We start from the raw sequence: 27,991 nt of genomic DNA on the forward strand, positions 1-27,991 counted from the left end.
AATTAAATTTAATTAATCTTTAAACTAAATATAAATAATGAGTAAGACAACGAGGAATTGAAATTATAAAAATAATAATAATATAAGCTCGTATTTTTTTATTCACGATAGTTATTAAAAGTATTAGTGCTGATATTGGATATCATTTATCATTATTGATAATAAAAAAAAAATAATAATTATAATTTTTAATATTTAATGGTGGAATAATCGGAGGTTGGTGTGTGATAAGACTATTTTGTGCTCATTGCATGCTTTTATAACAACTTCGTCATTTGTTGATCCAGCTGGACTTGCTATATATTTAACTCCGCTCTGAAATAATATAATTACATATTATATATTTATATAAATATAAATTATTTACAAAAAAGAACAAAAAAATTTATTTTATAAGTGACTGTCCTCGATACCGACTTTGAGCAAAACCCGTTGACGTTAATGGCTACCCGGCCCTTTTTAGGGACAATGTTTGAAATTGATAAATTTATGTCGTCTCTCCCTAATAAATAAAATATTTTTACTTACCAGCCTCGCGCGATCAACGTTATCTCTGAAGGGGAAGAAAGCGTCGCTACTGAGAGCGACTTTGTCCATTTTACAGATCCACTGGCTCTTGTCCTCCTCCGTCAGCTTGTCAGGTACAACTTCAAACATACTGGCCCAGGTGGTGTGATCCATGTCCTTGCCCACGGATCCATTGACATAATTATCGATGGCGTTTGAAATCTCGGCGCGCTTGACTCCTTTTTTGAACTTCATCCCCATGACCTTGGGGTGCTGTCGCAGCCACCAGTTGTCAGCTTTGTCCCCGGCGAGACGGGTGCAGTGGATCCTCGACTGCTGTCCTGCTCCGATCCCGATCACTTGCCCGTCCTTTGCGTAGCAAACGGAGTTGCTCTGCGTGTACTTGACGGCTATCGTCGCGACGATGAGATCCCTCAGCGCAGCGTCCTCTAGAGTCTTTATCTCAGTAACAGTATTAGCAAAAGTACTTTTATCAATGGCAGCATCATTTCTCTTCTGCTCTAGCGTCAATCCGAAGATCATTTTGCGTTCGATTTCAGTGGGCACGTACTCCGGGTCAATCTCCAGGACGCAGTACCCGCCGTTCTTCTTTTTCTTGAGGATCTCCAGCGCTTCTGGAGTGTAACCTGGTGCAATAATACCATCAGACACTTCCCGAGAAATAATTCTCGCCGTAGCAGCGTCGCATGGATCTGACAGTCCAATGAAGTCACCGAAGCTGGACATTCGGTCAGCACCACGTGCTCTGGCGTAGGCAACAGCCAGAGGTGTCAGTTGATCAACCAAATCATCAACCTGACACAACTTAGCCTGCACTCCGTCCAGAGGAACTCCCACAGCAGCTCCTGCTGGACTCACATGCTTGAATGAAGTCGCCGCTGGAAGTCCTAGTGCTTGTTTCAGTTCTTTCACCAGCTGATAAGCATTCAAAGCATCGCACAGATTTATGAAACCCGGAGATCCATTTACTACCTTCATCGGCAGCTTCTCCAAGGTCGTAAACACTTGCGCTGGCTTCTGATGCGGGTTCATTCCATAACGCAGCGTTAATTGAGACGTTCCGCTGCTGTATTGCTTGCGGAAGTAATCGGAAATTGCGTCATCGTACTCCGACGTATGAGTGAAGGCTTTCAATGCTAGCATTTGTCTAAATAAGTAAATAAATTAATTAATTAATTAAATAATTTTAGATTTAAAATTTATAAATCTACCTAGTGGTCAATTTCGTATCTCTACTGACGTCACTCTCCATTTCTTTGATGACCTTTTCGTAATCATTGGGGTCACAGATTACAGTGACCCTGGAGTGATTCTTAGCAGCCGCACGCAGCAGAGTGACACCACCGATATCAATATTCTCAACAGCATCTTCAAGAGTAACATCTGCTTTGCTTATGGTATTTTTGAAGGGATACAAATTGCAGACAACTAAATTTATATTTGAATAATTTTGCTTCCTCATGTCAGATTGATCAGAATCTGTCATCCGTGCCAAGATACCTAAAAAATTAATTAATTAATCACTTAATTCTACTCCAATTCCTCGATGATTATCTGGGCTGGCCCCAGGATTTAAAAAAATTTGAATTTCAAATTACGCGCGCATTATTTAAATAAATTTAAAAAAAGGAATTATTTATAAATTACCTGCATGAACTGCAGGGTGCAGAGTCTTGACTCGTCCGCCGAGCATTTCCGGTGCTCCAGTGATGTCAGCAACATCTTTCACTGGTAGTCCAGCATCTCGTAGAGATTTTGCTGTACCCCCGGATGCCACCAGGGTCATTCCTAGCTCGTGTAATTTTTTTGACAGTCCCAGAAGATTTGTCTTGTCAGAGACACTCAGTAGAGCTAAAATTAATTACTCCGTTAATTATAATATCAATTTTTGTTAATTACTAATTAATAATAATAAAAATTAACCAAAAAAAAGTACGCACGTGGCCGCGAAAAATAAATTATTTTAAAATATTTAAAATAAAATTAATTACTCACCGAGTTTGCCGGACATGTTTGCTAATTACAAAAACTAATTGTCGAGTACTTGAGGTAATTAGGGTTTAATTTAAAATTTTTTAGCTGGAGAGAGAGAGGGAAAGATGTGAACGCGTGATGCGGCTTTCAACAAGTGGCGGCAATTAACCTCCTACTAGACTTTATCTTCCATGGAAAGTATATATGGATATATTTATTATATATTGATGTATGACAACAACAATGATAATATTTGCAATTATAAATAAAAATTTAATTAATCTTTAGTAATAACTGTTATCATTTAAAAACAAACCCGTGGGGTAAAATGTAAATAAATTGTGAAATGAATAATAAGTTACTTAATTTGTTTATTGACGTCACGTACATATTATTTTTATGTTTTATATATTTATATAAAATAGTTTTTTAAGCAATTGAATTATTTTTTGAATAAAATTTATTTTTATTTTCCCCACTCTCCCTCATATTGTTTTTATTTTTAATGAAAACGTTTAAATCAGAGATTAATTATTTGAAAATTTTTCATTTATTCCCTCGCGGTTTTCATGATACGGTTTGAACACTGTATTAAAAGAGCATAAACGTAGTCGATAACAAGTAGTTTTACCGTATTTATACGGTATGTTTGTGAAATTTAATTACGGTATTCCTACAGAGCTTTATATTGCGTTTATACGGAGCTTATACGGCATTACTACCGTATTAATACGTTATTTTTAACGTACAGCAACATATTTTTGTTCTCTATCAATTTTCTATACATTTTCTATCGATTTTCTATACATTTTCTATCGATTTTCTATGACAGCAACATATTTTTGTTTTCTATCAATTTTCTATACATTTTCTATCGATTTTCTATACATTTTCTATCGATTTTCTATGACAGCAACATATTTTTGTTTTCTATCAATTTTCTATACATTTTCTATCGATTTTCTATGACAGCAACATATTTTTGTTTTCTATCAATCTTCTATACATTTTCTATCGATTTTCTATGACAGCAACATATTTTTGTTTTCTATCAATTTTCTATACATTTTCTATCGATTTTCTATGACAGCAACGAATTTTTGTTTTCTATCAATTTTCTATACATTTTCTATCGATTTTCTATGACAGCAACAAATTTTTGTTTTCTATCAATTTTCTATACATTTTCTATACATTTTCTATCGATTTTCTATGACAGCAACATATTTTTGTTTTCTATCAATTTTCTATACATTTTCTATCGATTTTCTATACATTTTCTATCGATTTTCTATGACAGCAACATATTTTTGTTTTCTATCAATTTTCTATACATTTTCTATCGATTTTCTATGACAGCAACATATTTTTGTTTTCTATCAATCTTCTATACATTTTCTATCGATTTTCTATGACAGCAACATATTTTTGTTTTCTATCAATTTTCTTTACATTTTCTATCGATTTTCTATACATTTTCTATCGATTTTCTATGACAGCAACATATTTTTGTTTTCTATCAATTTTCTATACATTTTCTATCGATTTTCTATGACAGCAACGAATTTTTGTTTTCTATCAATTTTCTATACATTTTCTATCGATTTTCTATGACAGCAACAAATTTTTGTTTTCTATCAATTTTCTATACATTTTCTATACATTTTCTATCGATTTTCTATGACAGCAACATATTTTTGTTTTCTATCAATTTTCTATACATTTTCTATCGATTTTCTATACATTTTCTATCGATTTTCTATGACAGCAACATATTTTTGTTTTCTATCAATTTTCTATACATTTTCTATCGATTTTCTATGACAGCAACATATTTTTGTTTTCTATCAATTTTCTATACATTTTCTATCGATTTTCTATGACAGCAACATATTTTTGTTTTCTATCAATCTTCTATACATTTTCTATCGATTTTCTATGACAGCAACGAATTTTTGTTTTCTATCAATTTTCTATACATTTTCTATCGATTTTCTATGACAGCAACAAATTTTTGTTTTCTATCAATTTTCTATCGATTTTCTGTACATTTTCTATCGATTTTCTATGACAGCAACATATTTTTGTTTTCTATCAATTTTCTATACATTTTCTATCGATTTTCTATACATTTTCTATCGATTTTCTATGACAGCAACATATTTTTGTTTTCTATCAATTTTCTATACATTTTCTATCGATTTTCTATGACAGCAACATATTTTTGTTTTCTATCAATTTTCTATACATTTTCTATCGATTTTCTATACATTTTCTATCGATTTTCTATGACAGCAACATATTTTTGTTTTCTATCAATTTTCTATACATTTTCTATCGATTTTCTATGACAGCAACATATTTTTGTTTTCTATCAATCTTCTATACATTTTCTATCGATTTTCTATACATTTTCTATCGATTTTCTATGACAGCAACATATTTTTGTTTTCTATCAATTTTCTATACATTTTCTATCGATTTTCTATGACAGCAACATATTTTTGTTTTCTATCAATTTTCTATACATTTTCTATCGATTTTCTATACATTTTCTATCGATTTTCTATGACAGCAACATATTTTTGTTTTCTATCAATTTTCTATACATTTTCTATCGATTTTCTATGACAGCAACATATTTTTGTTTTCTATCAATCTTCTATACATTTTCTATCGATTTTCTATGACAGCAACATATTTTTGTTTTCTATCAATTTTCTATACATTTTCTATCGATTTTCTATACATTTTCTATCGATTTTCTATGACAGCAACATATTTTTGTTTTCTATCAATTTTCTATACATTTTCTATCGATTTTCTATGACAGCAACGAATTTTTGTTTTCTATCAATTTTCTATACATTTTCTATCGATTTTCTATGACAGCAACATATTTTTGTTTTCTATCAATTTTCTATACATTTTCTATCGATTTTCTATGACAGCAATAAATTTTTGTTTTCTTATTTAAGGATAAAGCCAGAAAATTTATTTTTATGAAAATCAAAAAAAAATTCAAACACCCACAACTTCCAAACTAATCGGCCGATCGGGCTCATCTTCGAACTTGATCAAGGTAATCGTCCAATAAATAAGTGTATAAAATTTCATTAAGATCCGTTGAGAATTGCGGGCGCTATCGTGATGACAAGGCGCGTTATATATATCCATACATACATATATAAACTTTTGAGTGGGTGGTATTTTTTGACTCTACTAGGTAAAATAAGATATATGGTGGCAAAATTCTTTGATAATTCGATCATGAGACCCATCGCAATAGTCCGATTTCTAAAGAAATCTACCTAAAAATCCGAAAATTACTAATTATCTGCTAACTTCAGGATCATTAAAAAAAATCAAAAAATTGTTGATTGTCTGATGAGTGTAATGTAGCAGATATCAGAAAAATTTAAAATTATAAATAAATAGAGTAAATGATTAAAAAAGTAAAATTTTTAAAAAATCCGCATTTCAAAAATTAAAAAATTAATAAGTGCATTTTTTATTAATATTTTTTTAAAAATTATTTACTCTCTTCATTTATAATTTTAAATTTTTTTGATGTCTATATTCACACTCGCGCTTTGACATCGCGCGCGTAAAAATATTTTTTCCAGACAGCGACCAATGGCTGTTTTCTTTTGCTTCAAACTTCAAACGCATAGAAAACAGAGCCCATTTTCACAACTGGAAATATTTGTAAATAAACAGAAGCATTTAATTGCTTAAGTATAAAACTTTTAATTCAATCAGTCTATTGAATTTTTCAATTAATTAATTAATTAATATCCGCAGTGATTAATGAGTCCAATTATTTTTATAAAGTTGTGAGTAGGATCGAGTGATTGATAATAATGAAACTAGTGTGTAATGTTGAGGTTAACCATCGAGGATTATTGGCGGGATCCAACGTCGCTGGTAAAAAATCACAATCCTGTTTGTCAATTGGTAAGCAAAATAAAAATGACGAATTATTTATTTTCTTACAATCAAAACCTCGCAACGGTAACCAGATGATCAACAAATACAAGGTAATTTATTTACTTTAAAAAAATAAGAAAACTTTTTACACAAATTTTCATGATCCTGAAGTTAGCCGACGTCTAATAATTTTTGGAATTTTTTTTAGACGGTAAATTTAAAAAAAAGAAATATTTAAAAAAATTGCACGTGTAGTTTTTTAAATTTTCTACATGTGCATATTTTTAGTTTTTATTTTTTTTGTAAATGTTTTGTTTAAAAAAAATCCGAAAATTTTGAATTGTCTGCTAACTTCAGGATCATAAATTTTCATGATCCTGAAGTTAGCAGACAATTAAAAATTTTAGGATTTTATTTCGAACAATTAAATTTGAATAAAAAAATAATCTGAAAAAATGCACATGTAGAAAATTAAAAAGACTATAAGTGCAATTTTTATAAATATTTTGTTTTATAATTTATCATTTTTTTAAAAATCTAAAAATTACTAGACGTCGGCTAACTTCAGTATCATAAATTTTCCAGTTGATAATCAATAAATTATCTGATAAATATTAAATTGACATAAATTACAGATTGACGGCAACATCGAAACCGTGTTCACAAAATTTATAAACGACGGCAAGAGCACAATCCGCATCAAAGAGCCACCAGTTGATCTGAATATAAAAAGCAACGACTCCCTTCAGCTGAAGAGTTTCCTCAAAGCTCTGCACCTAGGATTCAACAAACAATTAAATAACGACACAGTAATTAAACTCAAGGATCTCCAGAGCAAGACCAACAGTTTTTCTACTTCGACTGTCAAGAAGAAGGTCTTTGTTAAATCAAAAGCCGAGTACCCAGTGCTCGAGGGGTTCCCGAGGACAACTGAAGAGTTGCACGTCATCGGGCTCGGAAGGAAATCATTCGACCGTCAAATCCTACGGCTACAGAGCCTGAGAGTTCTGGATCTTTCGAACAATGCCATCACCAGCATACCCAAAGAACTGGGGAACGTGTTCGCGCATCTCACGGAACTTAATTTAGCCTCGAATCTGCTGGGAGAAGTCGCCGGTGTCCAAAATACCTATCATAGTATTAAAAATAAGTGGCTGTGGTTAAACGGCTCCAGTATTACTACAAGTCTACGTCTTTTAGATTTAAGTGACAACACTGTAAGTTATTTTTAAAAATTAATACTCTTGCTAATTAATTAATTAATTAATTAAAAATATTGCAGCTGAAGTATCTTCCAAAACAAGTGGGTAAATTAAAAGGGCTGGTGACTTTGAAAGTATCCCACAATCAGTTGGAATCATTGCCAGCAGGGATTGGAGTCCTGCCGGGTCTCAAGTACTTGGATCTATCAGTAAATAATTTGAAGTCCCTGCCAGGAAGCTTCAGGAACCTGCGCCTGGACTCTTTGAACGTGTCCAAGAGTTTTGCGTCAATCCCGCTGGCAGAATCTGCTGGAGATTCCTGTTTTATTATGAGTCTGAAAGAGTTGTCAGCACGTGCGGTTGTCAACAATTGTATTTATTACGACGCCTCCATCGTACCCGCAACTCTCGTCGACTACATGGACGACGCGAACTTCTGCATGTGCGGGAGCAGTTGCTTCGATGAAATTATTTTAAAATCAACTTCAAAAGACTTGAGGTTCATTGCCAGCAGCATAATCTCCGATGCTCAATCTACCAATCACGCAGTATTTAATTGTACATTTTGTTCTTCACGGTGTGTTAATAATTTTAAAAAACGTGGCCTTTGATAATAAATCAGTGATTTATTATTTTATTTTTAAAAAATATTTTTGTAAGACTCAATTAAGATTTAATTTTAAAAAATTTATTTATTTACATGTATTTAATAATTATTATTTTAGATAAACGTGTTCAGTCAAATTTTTTTATTTCAAAATTAGGTAACTGCTAATTCAATTCATTTTACAATCGCTAATTAATATACAAAATTTAAAAAAAAAAGAAATATTGTGATAATTAGACCCAGTACTGGGGACAATGTTGTTTGACAATTGATCTAGCGACTTCATCATGACCTGAAATAAATAAATGATTGTTTAGTTTGTTGATGTGATTGCAAATAATGTATTTATTTAATAGTTTACCTAGTTTCAGTTCAATGTACAAAGCGAGCATTATCACATGAATTGGAACATCACAATCGGGACCTTTTGACAGCCAGACTTGTTTCAGAGTCTCGCCAGATTTATCAAGCTCGCCGCGTATTGCGTAACTGACCGCGAGATTGTACCTCAAGATTCCTTTGGCGGTGTTTAGACTCTTGGGGAACCACGAGGCTGACAATGATGACTCTGCAATTGGAAAAAAAATAAATACATCAATTAATTGATCAGTTAAATGAATAAGTAAATGCTGGTACCTCTTTTGACTTCATTTTTTTTATCAGAGTCATCATCATCCTGATCAGCCGGGATGACGACCGTCGGCATCGCCGTGCTGATGTCTTCTAGATTCTGCAGCCTCAAATGGGCAATCGCTTCATTTATTTTGTCCATAAGTATAAGACTTTCGGCAGCATACAAATTACCCAGCATTTTGTAAGCACCTGGCAGTGATTCTATTTTCAGAAGAGCCCTCGCGTGTTCTAGTGCTAAAATATAGTCACCCAAACAAAGCGACACGTAGGCACTGGCAGTCAAAATAGCGATCTTCAGATTTATTGCCTCAGACATCCACTTTGCTTGCAGGATTTGAATCGTCGTGCCTGCGTTTATTACCGTACCCGTTTCTTCAGCGATCCCCGTGGTCAGAGAAGTTGATCCGCTGCTAAGTAAACCGGCCGCGTTTCCATCTGACAGGAAACTAGACCCTGGAGGAGTTGTGATCAACATGGACTTTGCGCTTTTGTCTGTCGCTTCTTCATATGGAGACCTGGACAATGTCAGCAGCGCGTTCTTCAAGCAGAGCATCGCGAACTCGAGTGTCGGCTGTGGCATAGCGTACGCTAGACTCTGGGTGTGGTACCTCGAGTCTTTGTTCAACGCGGAGGCTAGTATTATTTTGCGATGCTGACCAACTCCACCGATAACTTTCTGTACCAAGTCCTGGCACCGGCCCCTCTGACCCCGGGTCATCGGTCTCTGTCTCCTGGTCGTCATATCAAAGTCTACTTTATTCGACTAAAAATAAAAATTTAATTACATACCAATTTAATAAACCATAAAATTAAAATAATTTAATTACCGGCTTGTAGCAGTGGATGCAACACTCAGCCATTCTTAGCCAGAGTTCCGGGCTGTTGTGTAACCTGGTGCAGCCACGCGCGGCTTCAGTGAAACAATCAAAGGCTTTGGTGGCCTGATTAGCGCCCAGCAGAGCAACTCCCAGGTTGAACATCAGCTCGTGGTGTTTATCGCCCCCTCCCAGCGTGTAGAGAAACTGGGAAGAACAATTGTCTTGTCCAGCGGAATTACCAGCATTGTTGTCCTTAACCCGCGCGGCATCAACAGCTTTCTTGTTCTCCATCAACGCGCGTTTCAAATAAAATGCCGCCAAATTCGGTTTGCCTTTAGCGAAATGGACACACGCAATATTGTTGTAGTAAATAACAGCCGCTGACTCCCCGTGGACTTTGTACTCCAAATTGTCAGCACTGTTCCCAGTGCACGAGTTCAACAAGCTCATGGATTTGTTGTAATTTCCTCTCACATACTCAAGATGTGCTTTCAGAAAGACCGTCGATACATTTGACCCAGCAACTTCCCCTCCAGAACTACCAGTCAATGACATCAAGAGTTTCCACTCCTTCTTGCACAGCTTCGGGTGCTGCAGCAGCAACAAAAGTCTTACTTTGTACTTGAGTAATTTTATTCTGAAGATTTCATTATTGGAGTCTGTGTTGTTCCCCATCCAGCCGTCGTTCTTCTTCCCATTGTCTTTGACAATTATTTTGGTATCAGTTTTCTCCAGGTTTATTGCACTCGTAGATCCAGGATTCATTTTGCTGTCGGTGACGTTGCTGCAAATGAATTGATTCTCAACGTAATTAACAAGAGCCAGCGCCAGCGCCAGTCTGTTTGTCTGGATATAAAGTTCAATAAGAAACAGACAAACTTTCCATGCTAAATTTTCCTCTGAAACAGAGCATAAATTGGGAAATTAATTACCAAGTTTATTTATTCATTAATTAATTAATAAATAAATATTTTAACGCTCAAATACAAAGACGTGAGCACGCATGAACTAATTACATGACACACATACCCATTGGCTCGACAAAACTGAACAATTTTTCCAGTATCTGCAACGCGAGCTCGTACTGTCTGCTGTGAAAAAGTACCACAGCCTGATTGTATCTCATGACACATTTTTCCGCATCATCAGTCCCGTCATTGGCACCATCACCAGCCGAGTCTTCACTGACCGGTGGCCCGCCGATGGCATTCAGACTCTTCCTCGCCAGCTCCGTCTTCATCAAATCACTCTTGTAGTACTCGACAATTATTTTGTTGTGCATAACCTTGAGATCTTTTGGTCTCAGCGACTCCAATTTATTGAGAAACGTCAGACAATTAACGTAATTACGTTTCTTGAACTCATTCAATGCGCTCGTGGCCAGTTCACGCTCCTGCTCAGTTATCATCGCCGAGGAATTACTTGACATCTCTTTGCTGCAACCATTCGGCACCGCGTCTTCGTTCATTCTTGACAATAAACATCAACAATTAACCAACAAATCATCAACAATCAACTAGTCATCTAGGTTATGAATACTTACTTGCACTCTTTCTCTTAAATATTTTTATTTTAAAAATAAAATAAAATAAAATTTTAACCAACACGTGTCCGGACAATAAACAAAAACTGACACATAAAATAATAAAACCACCAGGAACAGGAAGTTGGTTCTCTGCTTACATTATAAACAATACCGGGTGGTTCGGGTCAATGGAACCGAAACTGTAAACTGGAACTGGAGATCTGCTGTCAGTTGCGCTCGTAAATCTGGGGGTTGCTGCTGATGGTGATGACCAATCATCAGAACCAGAATAAAAACTAAAAACTCAGTCAGTGGCTCCATGGTACGGAGAAGACGCGCATTTACTGGCCCCAAGTCTCCGTTCATTGGCTCTTTGCTGTTATTATTATGTATTATGTATATAAACATACTCAAGTAATATATTTATTCAGTATATCTATATAGATCACAAAGAGAAAGAGAAATAAGATTAGAGCAGAGCCTGTAGCCTCTAGCTGAAGCTCCAGCTCGTAGAACGTCGCCGTCAGTCGCGCGATTTATACATTCAAGTGTTGAGATGATTGCGATTGTCAGTGGCTTTGTCTTTTTAAATATTTAAATTTTTATACATCTCGTTGTTATACATACACACATATATATATTGTATATACTCTATATATTTGAAATATATATAGCTATTGGGTCAGGACAAGGACCGTTTAATTGCGCCGTGTTCGAATATAAAGCAAGAGTGGGTCGATGCCGTTAAATGGTGACTGTCAGAGGGTTGTTCTTTTTTGAATTACCCGTCAATTGTTTTATTTAAATAACTCATTATTTATTTTATTTGAATAATTAACAATAATAATTATTATTTGTTTATTTAATTAAAATGATTAAGTCAAGTAATTAATAATTTATTGTAATTAGTGGCGGTGGTAAATAATTATATGCGAGTAATTAAATAAGTGATTGGCTGATTATTTAAACGGACGAGAAAAACTGGGGGTTAAATTTAAAATTAATTGGTGGGAGTTTTGGTAAAAAATAATAAAACGGCGTCATGGATGTCAATGCTAGTGATCGAGATTGCAGCGCTCTGGGTGGACTTTTTCACCAGATTATCACGGACATGAAGGTCGGTGGGTGGTTGCGAATATGTAACTGATGACATGTATTACTGATAAATTATTGTGTTATTTATTGCTGTTGATGTAAATTGTATTTTTGAATTTTTAGAATGGGGCGCCGCTCTGGGACGATCTCATATCCAAGGCAACAAAACTACACACTTGTCTCAAGGCAGCGATACTCGCGGTCTCGGCTTATCTTGAAGCCTTTCAAAAAATAGCTGATGCTGCTACCAGTGCCAGGGGTATTTTATTTTTAATTATTTGTTTATTTTCTTAAGACTGGCAGCCAATAGCGGGGCTAAGAACTACACCGTGGCATGAATTTTAAAAATTATCCGGAAATTAGCAGTTCAAAGTTTTCGAATTTTTTTTTCGGACTTAATGTAAAAAAAAAAAAAAAATGTGCGCATGTAGAAAATTTAATAAATTATGGGTGCAATTTTTTTGAATATTTTTTTTTTTAGAATTTATTGTGAAAAAAAATTCAAAAATTTTTGGACGTCGGCTAACATCTGTAGTATTTTTAAAAATATGTTATCTACATTAATGTTATTAACGATAGATAAAAAAAGTAATCAGAGTACTAATTATTAATTACTCTAATTAAGACCATTGCCAGCCCCCCCCCCTTTTTTTAAAAATGTTCGATAATTTTTTTAGTATGACGGCATTTAAATTTTAATCGTTTATTAATTGAAAAAAAAAAAAAAATTTTTGCTGGTATAGATTTAAAAAAAAAAAATTAATTAGTTGTCATCAATTAGAAGTCAAAAGAAATTTCAGTAGAATCTTCATGTCAACTTTATAATTTTTCTCCACCCCCCCCCCCCCCCCTCTCATTTTTTGAAAATATGCAATGACTCAACTGTCGCGTGAAAAAATTTTGTTAATTAATTAAAAAAAAATTAAAACCTTAATTGAAAAAATAAAAATTTCGAGATATAGATTTCAAAAAATTACTTCCGGTTGTCATCAATTAGGAGTTACAAAAAATTGTATAAATTTTAGCCCCCGAAATTAAAAAATTCAAATTATAAAATTGACATCATTTTACTCAAATTTATTTTCCTTTCGTTGAACTCCAAATTGACATCAACTGTAATTTTTTTTTAATTGATAAAATTTCGACAATTGAAAATTTTTTTAAAAAGAGGGGGGGGGCTGAGAATACTCTCGATCAAATTAAATATGAGAAAAAAATTCCAATCAGAGTTTTTGTAAAATAAAATCTCAAGTTTCAAATAGACTAGCTGATACATTTAATAAATCTTTAACTTTTTATATATTTTAAATACATCGACAATAAATATACCCCGAGTTTTTTTATGTCAAGTCAAACGGTTCAATTGCCAGTGATTTAAATTTTTCTTAAAGTGCTCCAATGTAAATCAACAAGTCGTGATTTTATTGATCACGCCGTTGGCGCGATCCGCTGATGTATGATAATACCAGAGCAATAATAACTCATTTAATTTTTTTTTATTCAGGAGCGACTAAAGAAATAGGTACAGCATTGACGAGAATATGCTTGAGACACAAAGCCGTTGAAACGAGAATGAAGTCATTTACTTGGTAATTTTTTAAATTATTTGCTGACCCTTCAGCCGTCACCTGGTATCAATATTTTTTTTTAAATCATCAGTTTATTTATTTAAATTCTTCAGATTTAAACTGCATGACATTTTGTGTTAAATTATTTAATTAAAATAAATTGATCTGGGGACAGCTTTTAAATTATCAATAATTGAATTTAATTGCTGTAATTATTCGCGCTCATTATTATTAAATTCAAATAAAATAAATTAGTAAGTAATAAATTTAAGGTGTGAAATTAATGGCAATAAATCTTGAGGTGACTGAAGGGTTAATTAAATTGGGCGATTTAATTATTTAACAATTAATTTATTAGCGCAATAATGGACCGGTTGGTGATGCCGCTGCAAGAAAAACTAGAAGACTGGAAGAAAGCTCTTATAGTGCTGGACAAAGAGCACACGAAAGAGTACAAAAAAGCTAAAGCGGAGTTGAAAAAACAGCGGACATCAGCTGTCGATACTTTGAGACTGAAAAAAAAAACACGGAAAGCAATAGCGAATCACGGTCCCGGTGTTGGGACTATGGGAGTTGGTGGTAACATCAGCGAAGCCTATCAAGGGAATAAACTAGACGGTGATGATGTGGAACTAAATCGCCGATTACTGGAACCATCTGTCGCAGATAAACGTATCAGTCTTGAAGAGACCGAGCGCAAAGCGGTAAGAGCTGCGCTGCTGGAGGAACGCGGACGTTTTTGTCACCTGGCACGACTACTGAAGCCCGTGTTGGACGAGGAAATAGCGATGCTGATGGAGCTGACACATCTGCAAGAGGTATCTGAGCAGCTCGAGCGACACACACTCGCTCCGTACGATTTGCCTGCTCAGTGCGAGCAGATAATAACAGACTTGAAGGAACGAGGCGACTCGACCCAGTGGCCGCTGCACCACCACTTGACATCGACTACCCCGCCCTCGAGTCCTTCATTATCTCTGGGGTCTCGCAAGAGCTCAATGTGTTCCATCAGCTCGTTGACCAGCAGCGGAAGCAGCGGCTCCTGCAAAAATCATCCCAGCCCCGCTTGCGGACATCCCTGGCACAGATCATTCTCTCAGGTACTGAAATTAAAATTATCATCTGTATCTAAGTATTTTAAATATCTTTGGTAGATTGTACTTGATTTCGTTTGCTTGCCAAGCACTTCTGGTAGTCAACACTTAGTTGTATGATGAATGTCGTAGTCGATGTTGTTTATTGTAGCCTCTAGGAGTTATCAACAACTGCCGTCCAGTTATTATCGATTCTGGAGGAGGGTACGGTAGTAATGTATCTAAAACACTGATGCTGCGTCGTCATTTGTCAACCGGTAGCTCACGAGACTCCGGTTTCACTTCTCAGGATACACTAAATAGACATCCAACTGAACAGGTAATCAGAGTGTCGCATTTAAATACATCCATGTGCTTGATTATATTTTTTCATGCCTGCCGCTTGCTCGTACCAACTCCCGGCTCCATTTAAATCATTTATTTATTTAATTCAAAGTCTATAAATATTTGATATAGGTATCAAGTGTGTCTTCCCAGAGTAACGTGAACCAGAATCCCAATGCATCGACAAATATAAATCAGCAGCATCAGCAGCAGCGTCCGCTCTCGAACGCCACATGGCCCAATTTACAAGAAACAGCCGGCGGTTTCGATAGACAGCAAACAAAAGGACAGACATCAACAAACGAACGTCCTCATACTATTTCATCGGCTTACGAAAAAGGCGGTCATCAAAGACCAGCCTTGAGTGTTTACACATTCCAAGCACCAGATTCAACTGGCTGTCACAGTCAACCTGCATCACCCGTTTCCACAACCGGGACATTGAGTTCCCAAACACGCTCACAGTCAAAACCAACTGGAAAAACTGCAAATGCTCCGAGACCGCCGATTCCCAACAGATGCTCGAGTCTTGAACGCACTACGTCAGCTTCACGAGTTAATAATGACGGTAATGGTAATCAACGTCCTGGTAAACCAAAATTACCTTTACCAGCTCATTTAGCTAAAGGTATTTTTTTATAATTATTTTTTTTTTTTTTTATTATTTGTGATATTTAATATGATACTGAAGTTAGCGGACGTCTAATAATTTTTGGATTTTATTTTAGACGGTAAATTAAAAAAAAAAAAAATCGGTCTGTCAGTTGACCCTGCGGGCCAGCCCCAAAACTTCCCGCTGTTTTCGAGCTCGTTGAGCTTGCAAATACTTTTGTATGCCATTGTTTTGTAAAAAACCATTTGTTAGCATTTCTTTCTCCCACGATATCTCGCGAACGAATTAACCGATTTTGATGGTTGAGGTGGCAATCGACGCGTTTTATCAAGTTCTGAAGCTGACTAAATTTTGAAATTGATTTATTTAGCCGTTTTTGAGAAATTTCAAAAAAACCAAGGAAAAAATTTTTTTTGAATTCTTTCGTCAACGGTTTCTCTTGAACGAATGAACCGATTTTGATGGTTGAGGTGGCATTCGACGCGGCTTATAGAGTTTTAGAGCTGATTAGATTTTGGAATCAATCCATCGAGCAAATTAAAAGTTATCCAAATAAAACATTTTCGAAAAAATTTTATTTTTGAAATATCTCTGAACGCACCCTACCGATTAAGTTCAAATTTTTACGGCCTCAAGACATTAACAAGCCGCGTCGAATGACACCTCAACGATCAAAATCGGTTCATCCGTTCAAGAGTTATGAATATTTACATACATACATACGTACGTACGTACACACATACATACACTCGGACATCATCGTGAAATTAGTCAGAATAGCTTCCTAGGACCTCGAAACGTCAACATCTGATGGAAATTCGATTTTCGTAAATCGGACCGAAACCAATAACTTCCCGAATTTTTGAAAATTTACAATTTTCTTAGCGGGAAGTTGAAAATTTGAAAAAATTGCACGTATAGTTTTTTAAATTCCCTACAAGTGCATATTTTTATTTTTTATTTTTTTGTAATTTATTTGCTGGAAAAAAAATCCGAAAATTTTTAATTATCTGCTAACTTCAGGATCATATATTTAATTATAATTAATTTAATTATTTTCCGGTAGAATTATTAGGAAATCAATTGGTTGCTCAGCCAATGTACGTAAATATGCATGAGCTAGCAAATTTAGCAGCGAATCGTGCTCAGGAAATGCAGGTTCCAACTGTACGCAGTGCAACAGCTTCATCAAGTCCAAATTTAATTGACAAGGTAATTAAATTAACACCGTAATTTAAATTATCTAGTGATTAATTTAATGAGAATTAATTAAATAATTATAATTATTTACTTGACAGACTGAATCAACAATAATGCCATCACCTAAAGATGATAAAATCCAGCAAACTGATAGCAGTAATTTAGATATAAGCGGTACTTGTACATTACCACGCCGCGGATCATTCCAACAAAATAAACCAGTTCCGCCTACACGGAGAACATCGACAATAATAACATCATCGACTAGTATTAATACCGGTACTCTAGAGGATAATAAAAACTGCAGTATCAGTATCAGCAGCAGTAATCTAATTGAAATAACAACTGGATCAAATGATAATGAACGAATAGAAATCCAAAGTATTGCGACAGATGAAACAGAAAATCTTCCACCGCCACCGGCATTTTTACTCGAAGGAAATTCACCGAGCGCGAGCCCTTCACCTCCGCCCCAAAGATCAATATCCGTATCGGAGACTGTGAGAACACTTACTGAGTTACGTCATACGCCTGCGAGCCCTTCATTCATGCGTAAATTAATGACTCAACAGACCCAGGCTGCGACAGTAACACGTGCCGGGCGTCTGCCCACCGAACATTCCAACTCCTCCAGACGCGTGTCCACTTCCAGCATTGAATCATCCTCGTCTGGACACAGCTCGTCCAACACCACCACGATAACAGTCTCCAATACCTCGACTTTCAACTCGACGCAGAATTTGATCAGCGTCTTGAGCTCTAAATTGAGCAGCACCGCCATCAACTCAACTGCCGGCGACTGCAGTCCCAAGCTAATGCGCAAACATATCAAGTCTGCAGAGCTACAGGCTCCGAGTTCAGGACCCAGGCGCACCAGCGTCGGGTTCCTGGAGACCCTCAATGCTAAACTCGCTGCGCAAAAGCAGCAGCAGACTCGTCAGCAACATCAGCAGCACCAGAGCCAGCAGCAGCAGCAGCCAGTCATTCCTCAAGTACAAACTCACTTAAAAAGTACCGGAACTCTGCCAGGTACCAACAGATCAGCGAGTGTCAGACGTATTATGGCAAACAGAGTCCCTATTATTGACCCTCTGCAAGTGAGAGACTCTTTGATGGATCAAATAAGACGTGGCACGTCTTTACGAAAAACCTCTGGTACAATTAACGACCGTTCAGCTCCACAAATATATTAATAATAATAATAATAATAATAAATATTCAATAATTAATAGCGCGATTTAAAAAAAAAGTTTACGATTTATCAATTGATCGTTGGATTAAATCCGCGCTCTTATCTGATAATATTTATTTTTATAATTTATAATTATGTGTAAGTTTGTTTATTATTTATTTATCGTAATTAATCAATAGAAAATTTTATCAAATTAATTATCAATAATTATATAAACATATTTACGGAAGCTGTTGTTTTAATTACGCGTAATAGCTGATAGTTTTATTTTTTATTTTAAATTTTAAATAATAGATTACGCTAAAAGTAGTCGGAAAAATTTTTAAGTATTAAATACAAATTCAACAACAGCCTACGTGATATCAGTAATTAATAATAATAATAATAATTAATAAAATTAATTAATTAATTATAATAATAAAAATGATACAGTATATAAAATATATAATTGGATAATTAATTGATTAGTAAAAATCTAAATAAATAAAGTTGGTCACGCAGTCACAGCTCTTGGACAAGAAGAACGAGCTTTTATTATTTCAAAGGAAGCGCCGCCGAGGTTTGAAATCGGCAAGGTGTATATCGATACCAGTCCATCCAGCTCGTAGTTCTTGTGCTCGGAGCCGTCAATGGTCAGGAGCGAGGTGTCCTTGGTCAGGCTGAAGATCATCAAGGCCAAGCTTCCCGGTTTGTCAATCGGCGGGCACTTGCAGCGCGCGTCGTCCAGCAGCAAATTCACCGTAGCGCGAAGACGCTTCGGCTGCTGGTTGTCGATCATGTCCAGCAGGAGTCTGGCTCTACGGAGACGACGAATCGCCACTTTTATCACACTGCCGGCGCTGCAGTAGATGTCGTCGATGTTGGCCGGCAACTTGTCGCCGCATATTGGACACTTGCTGTCACTGGCGTTGAAGTAAACGTCCGCTGACGTCGGCTGCGAGGATAAATTATTGTTGTGGTTTATGATAATGTTGTTATTTAAAACACTGCCACGTAGATTTAAATTAGAGGTGAAATCTGTTTCATTACCGCTGTAGTTATTTATGTCAAACGAGGGTTTAATATAAACAGGAGGCGGTCCTTCGATACCGTCTGGTGTATCTAATTCATGATCAATGACAATAAATGATGACAAAGGTTTACTGTATGATGATTCAAACTCTAACGCTTCTGATTCTTCTAGATCACCAGCCCCGCTGCCTCCGATGTCGTTTTTTTTTTCCTCGAGCTCCACTGAGGTCAGCGAGGCGACGGTCCCCATCGTCCCGGTCGTGCTGACACTCGCTCTGGGTACCGGGGTCTCGGTGATGTCATTCTGCTTTACGATCATCAAGTTCGGGTCCACCTCATCGTGGTACTGCTTGTTCTCCACCAGCAACTGCCCGTCGGCGATTACTTTGCTGTGTCTTTCAATATCTTGCAAAGTGTCCAGGCTCGTCGGCATCATCCCGGTTCTTTTTTCTGATTTTTTTATTATTGTGTTCACTGGGATCGGAAGCTCTTTCAATTCCGGTCGCGACGGCAAGGGTATTATTGGCTCCAGCGGGCTGTTGTCCTCAGTATCGGCGTCGCAAGTGCAGCAAACAAAATTGTAACTCTGGGTAATCATTAATTCTTGTCGGTAATAATCGTACAGTTTAACATTCGCGGGTTCGGTTTTCTCGACGATGTTTTCGCGCCATACGAGAAAAGATATGCAAGTTGTTTCAGCCGTCAGCTTGTCAAAGTAAATACTTATTGAGCCGTCGGGCTCCTCGTCGAATCGCTCGACCCGAGTCACCGGCGAGTCTTCAAGCAGAGCATGCAGAGTTGTTTTATAGGCGACGTATCCGCTTATCATTTTTATTTCCAGCAGCGCCATGTTGCTTTCTTCGTCAGCCATTTTGTAACGGGCACAGACGTTTATTTTTTGCATCGAACACTCGTCGCTGCTGGAGCCGACGGGTTTGCTGGTGACTGACAGGTCGAATGCCTGAGACCCGGTTACTTGGGCGACGTTGTACTTGAGGTTCGTCTGGACCAGGACGCAGCCCTCGCCTTCAACGAATACCTCAACGAGAGTAGGAAATACCGGGAGAGGTATTTGCACAAGCACCCGTCGGTTCTCATCTTGCATGCGGATGACCCTGTCGACATCTCCAGCAGTCACGAGAATCGACAGATCAGTGGTGGCGTTGGTGACTGCCATTGCGGTCGCATATTTAGCGAGAGCTTCGAGACCAATTACCGTGTCCTGAGTTGAAGTGAACCCGCCCTCGGCGTTCCTCTGCTTGGCCATCCATCTGATAGCGCGATGGGCAAGCGCCATGTTGGACTCACCCGCTAATTTAACGAGACTCAGCACTGCGTAGGCTGTCATCTCGATGCTCAGACCGCGAGAGGATGTTTTGGTTTTGTCTTCCCACCACAAAAGGTCGTGGAGTCGCGTCGAACGATCCAGTAGCAGGTTCATGCTCTTGTTGGCACTCGGATGCTCCAGCAAAGTCAGTGCGTAAGTTCCTACGGCGACTGTATACAAGTCGCCGTCTTCTTTCAGATTTTTGCTCATGACTTTTTCCAGGCAATTGACTGCGTTGTCGATGACTGAAGGCGGCAGGGAATTTTTACCGGCTGTGGATCCAACGCTCTCGACAAGTGCCACCAGGACGTAGGCAGTCAGTGCCGCTGCGTAGTCAGTGCTGCTGTCATCATCCTGGAGTCCTCCTTTCATGTCTTTGTGGAAAATCCTACCGATCACTGGGAAGCATCCGTTCTCCAGCTGCTTTCGGTAAATCCACTTGACGGATAGCTTGAGGTCCCTGTCGTCAATGTGAATGTACCGGCGCGCTTGGGCGTAAGATTTAACAACGAACGCAGTGAGCCACATGGACCCACCGAGTTCAGTGCTCTCGGAGCTCTGAGGTCCAAAGGCCGAGTACGAGCCGTCTGGATGCCGGTAGTTCAACTCGCGCTGATAACCTTTTTCCATGTTACGAATAGCTTTTTGTCTGAGCTGCGGGTTCGCTGGTCCATCGACTCCGCGATTTGTCGTCGCGTCAAGATAATTAATGACATGAATATTGGGTACGAATAAAATCAAATTCTGTTCGCCGCAGCCAAATGGCAGACGCACCAGATTGTCCAAATTTTCTAGAGCCGGTCCCAGTAAGTCTCCAATCAGAGACACGTATGCGCGCGCGCTGTCAGCTATGAAATTGTCTGGGTCAACTGGCAGACTCAAGTTCCAAGTGATGCTCGAGTCATCATTGAAATCTTTGGGACAAACAAACGCAGACTGTGTCGTCTCGATAGGAAAACCTTCTGGTAGAACTAGAATTGGTTTTATTATCGTGTCCTGAGTAAAAATTTCTGTTCTTATTTTTTTATCTTCTGATGCGCAGGTAGTTTGATTCGCTGACAAATCAACAGCCGCTGACACGGTAATATTTATCTCACCAATCACCCGGGGTATGAGGACGTACTCGTGGACAATACTCTTCCTGGGAGCTACGCAGTACTCGCCGACTGGGGAAGCAGTTGGTAAATGCAATTCAAAACCCGGTGCCTCGATCAAGTGGATTTTAACTGGCAAGCTGTACTGCATGTAATTGAACAGCGAGACTTTCATTCGAAGCAACTCGCCCCGTTTTACGCTGTAAGGAAGACTGTAGTCCAAAAAAAAAGGCTGGAATGCCGTCAGCTTTGTCACTGGAGCAATGCCGAGCCCGTAGCTGGACGATATGCAAATAGTGTGGGCCATCCAATTGGTGATGGTGTCCGGCAGCGTGCGTTTTATCACAGCCTTGCCGTCTTTGCCAGTGGTCACCAACTCCCAGAGCCAGGTTTCAGGGAAGTAAGAGCGCGGAGAGACTCCCGGAAGCTGGTCGATGTATCCGACGTCGGCGTTGCTGCCAGTCAGTGTCGGTTCGATGACACCGAAGTTCAGAAGTGGAAACGCTTGGGGCATTTTCATGTTACCCCAAATCCGGTCCGGCTCGTCCATACTTCGATGGCCCATTTCTATGCTCTCCAGTGGATTCATCGGCCACCACTGGCTATTTTGCGGACATGGACGTGACTCCAGGATTAAATCGCTCATTACTATCACGCCAAAGTCATCAAATGCTTGCATTGCGTCGACGTAATTTACTACCCCGTTTAAACTTATTCCACTGCTGCGAACTTTTCGTGATGATGATGATGATTGTCGTTTGCTGTTGCGTTTGCTATCGAAGCCACTCTGCCAAGTCCGCGCGCCGCTGTGGTCCCAAACGGGTGGAGCTTCAACTGCTGGAGAAGGCAAGTGGTCTATTTCGTCAATCGAAGTTTCTGGAGGCTGAATAGTTTTTTTGCAATGACTCCAGACACTCTGATACAGAGCCGGAGTGTCTCCACGATTGTAATGGAATTTTTTAGTCTGATCAAAAGCTCCTTCTGCGTCAATCAAATTACTTTTCTTCGAGTCCCGTCGTGCGAGGAAGTTGGTCGACGAATCGACGACAGAAACACCGCAGAGCGACCAAGGAGCAGCCTCAATGTTGTAACGCACGACTTCACCAGGCGCACGTTTGATGTCTTCAGTAGCTGCGGTGTCCAACCACGTGGTCTTTACGTGGTTTTCAAAGCAACTGTCGCCGCCGTTTACCTCAATCGTGTACGTCGTCGCCACTGTCTCGCCGTCAGGACGGACGTAGTACAGCAGAAGTTCCGAGATCGGTGCCATACTTGGCGTCACTTTGACGCTAAGCGGGAATCTATGGACGATATTGTTCTTGGGCACTTCACTGCGACCAGTCGTCGCGTCAGCAGACCCACGACCCAACACGTTTTTGAATTCCGCGTAATTCAAAATTGAATCTTTGTGAGGTTTATGTTTTACGTGACCGAAAATCAGCAAGTCGCCTTTCGAGTTTATTGAGTAGTGGAACGCAATCGATTCATTGGTCGCCTCGGGGTCCAGAGTGTACATCACATTGAATGGATACTTCTCTCCGCAGACTATCGGCTGGTCGCCGCGTGCCACTGCCAAGTAGCTTTCGGATGGCGAGTACCAGGCACCGACGTCGATGTAAGCTGCCGGCTGATCCATGAACACTCGCCATCGCTTGTCCGGAGAGTAGTACTTAGTCGGGTACTCTATTCCCGTGGCGACGAAGCTCAGCAGGACGATGTTTCTGTGCTGAGGCGGAACGATGAAGTTGACGAATCCCATGGCGGAAGATGTGAAATTTTTGCACTCGACCACGACCCGGGCCCACCAGTCGTCTTTGCCGCGAACGCGCAGACACAATTGGATTTTTTCCCCAGCAGCCGGGGTCTCGGAATCTGGACGCAGCACTCGGAGTTTTCCGTGATAGGGCAGCCCGAGTTTAAAATACTTGGGCGTGTGCGGTAAAAACTCGAGTTTCAGAGCCTGGTGCATGACTACCACGCGGCTGGTGGCTGTCTCGACGGTCTCAGTGCCGTCTTGAGTTAAATTTGCAGTAAAGATAATACTATTAGGCGCAACTTCCCAGTCCGGAAGCCCCATTTCCGAGCTAGAGACAGTGAATGGACCCGTGCACCCATCGCGAGCGTCAATCCGCGTCTCGTAATTTATCGCGGGAAAATTATATTTACCCCGACGCCAACTTGGTATCTGAGGTGTGCACTTTATCCTGAGAGTCCCACGCACCGGCTCGCCGTAGCTGTACCTCGCGCAGATGGTCCAGGTCGCATTGTCCGCATCCGCTAAAATATAACTGGGTCCAGTCACCGTCACCTGGAACTTGGGCAGCACGTACTTCTTTACATCAAAGCTCGTCGTGTGAATCAAATGCGGATGGGATTTTTTCTTCTCCACTTTTATTCGCCAGCTGCCTAGATTCGGGTCCGGCGACAGCGGAAACTGGAGCTGGACTATTCCCCGGTCCATGTTCAGGTTCGTCCACTGCGCAACACGAACCTCTGCCGGGTTCTCTATCCATACTTTTGGTATCTGAATTTACAAATTTAAATTAATGAATAAAAACAAAATCCACTCCCAGTCTCTTAAAAATTTTTCGGCTCTCAGTAGTCCCCTACAAAAATAAATCTGCGTAATCATCAGTAAACAAACAGTTTAAATAATAAAATAAATAGGGGGATCGATGCTGCCAGAGACTGGGACCTGAAAAATAACAAAAAAAATAAATACCGGTCTCTTCCATGGTTTCAAATCATGAGTCAACGCAAGTAGTCTGATGTTAACATCTTGTCCAGGTTTATAAATCGGCTTATCAGTCTCAACAAATACAATTGATGAATCATACTCGATGTAAACATCTTTTTCCGTGTTAACATGATACTCGGGATATTTATCGAACCGTATCTTCAGTCTGAGCCTCGCCATAGAGTAGGTCATCTGCGCGCGATCTGGTACCGATAATTCCAGACATGTTTCACTTCCTAAAAAAAAATATATAAAATTTAAAAACTAAAAAAACAAATACGAAAATTCATATGATAAATTTTATAACGCATTTTATATTTAATATGCCTCGGCATTATCGCTCCCCGTATGTATCGTCGACACAGGAAGTAACAATTTATTAGTTATAGGAAGGGGAATACGATCAAGAATGATTACTAAAGATTGCTCTGCGGCAGAGCAAGGACATTAATACATCTACTGCATGGCTCATAAATTTCTCCTGGTTAATGTTCGCTAGCTGAGGCCTCCGTCTTATCTGAGGTCAAAGATCCACTATCTTACCAGGTCTTAGCTCTCAACTTGTTGTTTTAATTTTAAAATCCTACTGCAGACTAGTCTCAACTCTTATCTACAAAACTAAATAATAAATAAAATAATTACCGGTTTCCAGTAGCGTGCTGGTGCTCGCGAGAATTTCCTCGTCAGCAGCAGCCGTCGTTGAGGTCGAAGCCGCCGCTGGTGAAATCAATTCCAGGAGAACGTGAGCCGGTGGCTCTAAATTGTGGAGTGACAAGCATCCGCTCTCAGTTTCCCCAGCTAGTATTTTTTTAGGCGACGTAAAAATGTACCCTCTGAAAAAAATCATTTGGATAAATTTATTTATCAATCAATTAATTGTTGAAATAAAATTAAAAAATTTACCTGTCAACGGGATCTATTTTGCTGGCGAGGATCAAGTTTATCGTTGATATTAAAATATATAATTTTATATGACACATGATTACGACTCCTAGATGTCGATGTAATGAAGAAAACTGGTGGTTAAAGTGAATAGATTGTATGCACACTTCAAATAAATATAAAAAACTGATAGATGAGCAGCATCATCGCTGACTGCGGTTATAAATTGTATAATAAAGTAATACGAAGCTTTAAAAGTGTTGAGTAGGAATGTTGGACGTAAAATAACATCGTACTCGTCGTCGTCATTTGATTAATCATTCTCGGTGACCCCCTCTTACTTACATTAGCTATTGTATTAAATTATACGTCGCATTTTCTTAATAGAATTCAATATTTACAACTTATACTTAACTGATATGAGGAATTATTATTAATAGATTAATAATAAAAATAATAATATATAAATTCGGAATGTTATTATTTAAAATAAATTCAAAATATTAAATATAATTCAGTAATAACTTAATTGATATTTTAAAATGATAATTTGTACAGAATCACACCGGTGACAGCTGCCAGTGTCCCGCCGATCAAACTCCAGGCTAATTTACTTTTGTTTGATTTTTTTGAGGGTTTTGAATTTTTTTTACTTTCTGTCGACGAGCTCTCCGCGCTTGAGCCCCCCAGCATTTTACGATACAGTTTTTTCTCGTATATATTTTCGCGGGCACTTTTTCCCTTGAGGACTGACAGCTCTTGCTGGATGGCTTTAGACTCCGGGTCCAGCTTCGCAGCCTCTTGGAAAACTTTTACGGCACTTGAGTACTCGCCTTTTTTATGAAGAATCCGACCTGGGAATTTTTAAGAATTTTATCATGATTTGCATTAAAATAAATTTATTTCAGTTATGACAGCTGTCAATTTAATTACCTTTTCTGAATAATGCCTTTACATTGTGGGGTTCAGTTCTCAGAACGTTGTCGACACTTTCCAGAGCCGCTTCGTAAGCCTCAGTTTTTATTTGAGCAGCCGCAAGATTGTTGTAAACTTTTGTTCTGTCGTCCAAAAGCACTTCCAAGTCACTGTCTGTTATTATTTTATCATCTTTCAATTTCTTCGGATCGTAATTGTCACCGGGAACTAAAAATTCCAATGCCCTGCGGTAGCACTGGATCGCTATCGTCGGTTCGTCGCGAGAAAACCACCAGTTCCCGCGTTCCCGTTTCTTATTCCTACAAAAATAAACATCCAGTTAATTAATTAAATTAAAAATATAATTATAAATAATTACCCAATGGCTTTTCTTTCACCGACAGTCAAACTGTCAATGTCCGGCTCCATTTCCACACTTTTTAATTCAACGTTATAAAAAAGTTTAGCTCCTGCTGGTATTTCCGGCTGTCTACCGACATCTCCATACCCGAATCTCGCTGCTATTTCTACCTCAGCAACTTCGCCGACGTCCATCAGCGCCAGAGCCAACTCTAGCCCCTAGACGTTGATAAATAAATTTTAAAAAAGTCTCCTTACATATTTAAGTAACAAAAAAAAAATTACCTGGATGACTTCGTGATCTCCAAGCTGGACAGTGACAGCCTTCAAGGTTTCAAAGACCTCCTTGCCATCTGGAGTCAAACTTCCGGTGATGTCAACAGTGCACAGGTCGCCTTGGTTAGGTCTAGTGCCTTTCTGTCCCTTGACGATCGTCTTTTTCTTCAACTGACCATTGCCCAGGATGTCCATCCACTCGTCTTCCTTGGGCTCCTCGTTCAGCAGAGCTTTGGTGTAGGGATCCTTTGGATCAACACCGAAATTAAATTCGTCTTTTATGAAATCCGCTTGGCTGCCGTACTCTTGATCCGGCTCCATTTTAAGTAATAAATATATATATCTAAATATATAAAAATAATTACGCATTTAATTAATTATCGGCGAAATGTAGAAACTGCAGAGTCATCAGCTCGAGTCTACATGTGATTTTATTGTCAATAAATATATAAATTTATGTAAAATAAATAATTACTTACGTTAAGTCAATAAATAATTAATTGTCTTGATGTTTTTTTAAAATCTATGAGTAGAATAAGCGAAGTTTTATTTTTGTGGTAAAAAATAGGGTCGAGTGATTAATCTTGTCTGTGGTGTTTAAAAAAACGCTGACACATATTTACAAGATGTATGTAAGCATGAATGTATGTACATACATATTTAATTTATTACTCTTTTGAAAGTGGTCATTGATGTCGCTGATTGTCCATTTAATTTAAATTCAATTTTATATTTTATTTCTTTACAATAATAACAATTTTTAAATTCTTAACTTTTTTTTTTTATTTTCTGAATAAATAAAAAAAAGTTCCCTGTAGATGGCGCGCGAAAAGGAATGAAATTTAAATTTTAGAAATTTACTTTAGCAACTGAGTAAAAATATGATCTTGAAATTGACAGACAATCAACAATTTTTGAATTTTTTTTTTCAACACATTACAAAAAAAAAAATCTAAAAATATGCACATGTAGAAAATAAAAAAAAATACAGGTGCAATTTTTTAAAAATATTGATTTTTATAATTTAGCGCCTGGAAAAAAATTCAAAAATTATTAAACGTCGGCTAACTATGATCCTGAAATTAT

General features: G+C 38.0%; 6 protein-coding genes across 7 annotated transcripts; 2 read left to right on the forward strand and 4 right to left on the reverse strand.

Annotated features, from left to right (window-relative positions):
* Window positions 1-83: 83 nt before the first annotated feature.
* LOC130671225 (bifunctional purine biosynthesis protein ATIC) lies at window positions 84-3,063 on the reverse strand. Its single transcript, XM_057474992.1, has 5 exons — window positions 2,524-3,063; window positions 2,176-2,379; window positions 1,740-2,028; window positions 529-1,675; window positions 84-315 (listed from the first exon to the last, which is right to left on the reverse strand). The coding sequence occupies exons 1-5, from the start codon at window positions 2,537-2,539 to the stop codon at window positions 196-198; spliced, it is 1,776 nt and encodes a 591-aa protein (XP_057330975.1). The 5' UTR covers window positions 2,540-3,063; the 3' UTR covers window positions 84-195.
* A 3,092-nt stretch (window positions 3,064-6,155) lies between these two features.
* On the forward strand, window positions 6,156-8,279 carry LOC130671885 (leucine-rich repeat protein 1-like). The gene is made up of 3 exons (XM_057476003.1): window positions 6,156-6,542; window positions 7,068-7,649; window positions 7,715-8,279. Exons 1-3 carry the CDS (start codon window positions 6,366-6,368, stop codon window positions 8,243-8,245), a joined length of 1,290 nt encoding a protein of 429 aa, XP_057331986.1. The 5' UTR covers window positions 6,156-6,365; the 3' UTR covers window positions 8,246-8,279.
* Window positions 8,280-8,392: 113 nt separating this feature from the next.
* On the reverse strand, window positions 8,393-11,522 carry LOC130671884 (CCR4-NOT transcription complex subunit 10). Its single transcript, XM_057476001.1, has 6 exons — window positions 11,236-11,522; window positions 10,722-11,161; window positions 9,702-10,591; window positions 8,878-9,637; window positions 8,603-8,809; window positions 8,393-8,533 (listed from the first exon to the last, which is right to left on the reverse strand). The coding sequence occupies exons 2-6, from the start codon at window positions 11,158-11,160 to the stop codon at window positions 8,475-8,477; spliced, it is 2,355 nt and encodes a 784-aa protein (XP_057331984.1). The 5' UTR covers window position 11,161; window positions 11,236-11,522; the 3' UTR covers window positions 8,393-8,474.
* Window positions 11,523-11,665: 143 nt separating this feature from the next.
* LOC130671883 (protein MTSS 2) lies at window positions 11,666-18,540 on the forward strand. 2 transcript variants are annotated; one of them, XM_057475999.1, is made up of 8 exons: window positions 11,667-12,334; window positions 12,436-12,571; window positions 13,817-13,901; window positions 14,239-14,980; window positions 15,126-15,293; window positions 15,431-15,926; window positions 16,978-17,123; window positions 17,210-18,540. In XM_057475999.1, the coding sequence occupies exons 1-8, from the start codon at window positions 12,260-12,262 to the stop codon at window positions 18,302-18,304; spliced, it is 2,943 nt and encodes a 980-aa protein (XP_057331982.1). In that variant the 5' UTR covers window positions 11,667-12,259; the 3' UTR covers window positions 18,305-18,540. The 2 variants fall into 2 exon arrangements, with proteins under 2 accessions (XP_057331983.1, XP_057331982.1); XM_057476000.1 differs by lacking the exon at window positions 15,126-15,293 and having other exon boundaries at window positions 11,666-12,334.
* Window positions 18,541-18,583: 43 nt separating this feature from the next.
* Window positions 18,584-25,662, reverse strand: LOC130671882 (alpha-2-macroglobulin-like protein 1). The gene is made up of 4 exons (XM_057475998.1): window positions 25,376-25,662; window positions 25,115-25,305; window positions 24,458-24,708; window positions 18,584-24,259 (listed from the first exon to the last, which is right to left on the reverse strand). The coding sequence occupies exons 1-4, from the start codon at window positions 25,450-25,452 to the stop codon at window positions 18,797-18,799; spliced, it is 5,982 nt and encodes a 1,993-aa protein (XP_057331981.1). The 5' UTR covers window positions 25,453-25,662; the 3' UTR covers window positions 18,584-18,796.
* Window positions 25,663-25,811: 149 nt separating this feature from the next.
* LOC130671886 (peptidyl-prolyl cis-trans isomerase FKBP8) lies at window positions 25,812-27,702 on the reverse strand. The gene is made up of 5 exons (XM_057476004.1): window positions 27,385-27,702; window positions 26,915-27,248; window positions 26,649-26,848; window positions 26,288-26,589; window positions 25,812-26,208 (listed from the first exon to the last, which is right to left on the reverse strand). Exons 2-5 carry the CDS (start codon window positions 27,224-27,226, stop codon window positions 25,892-25,894), a joined length of 1,131 nt encoding a protein of 376 aa, XP_057331987.1. The 5' UTR covers window positions 27,227-27,248; window positions 27,385-27,702; the 3' UTR covers window positions 25,812-25,891.
* Between the last annotated feature and the right edge of the window lie 289 nt (window positions 27,703-27,991).

The sequence above is a fragment of the Microplitis mediator genome, chromosome 7 (assembly GCF_029852145.1).
Source record: "Microplitis mediator isolate UGA2020A chromosome 7, iyMicMedi2.1, whole genome shotgun sequence".
Lineage (NCBI taxonomy): Eukaryota > Metazoa > Arthropoda > Insecta > Hymenoptera > Braconidae > Microplitis > Microplitis mediator.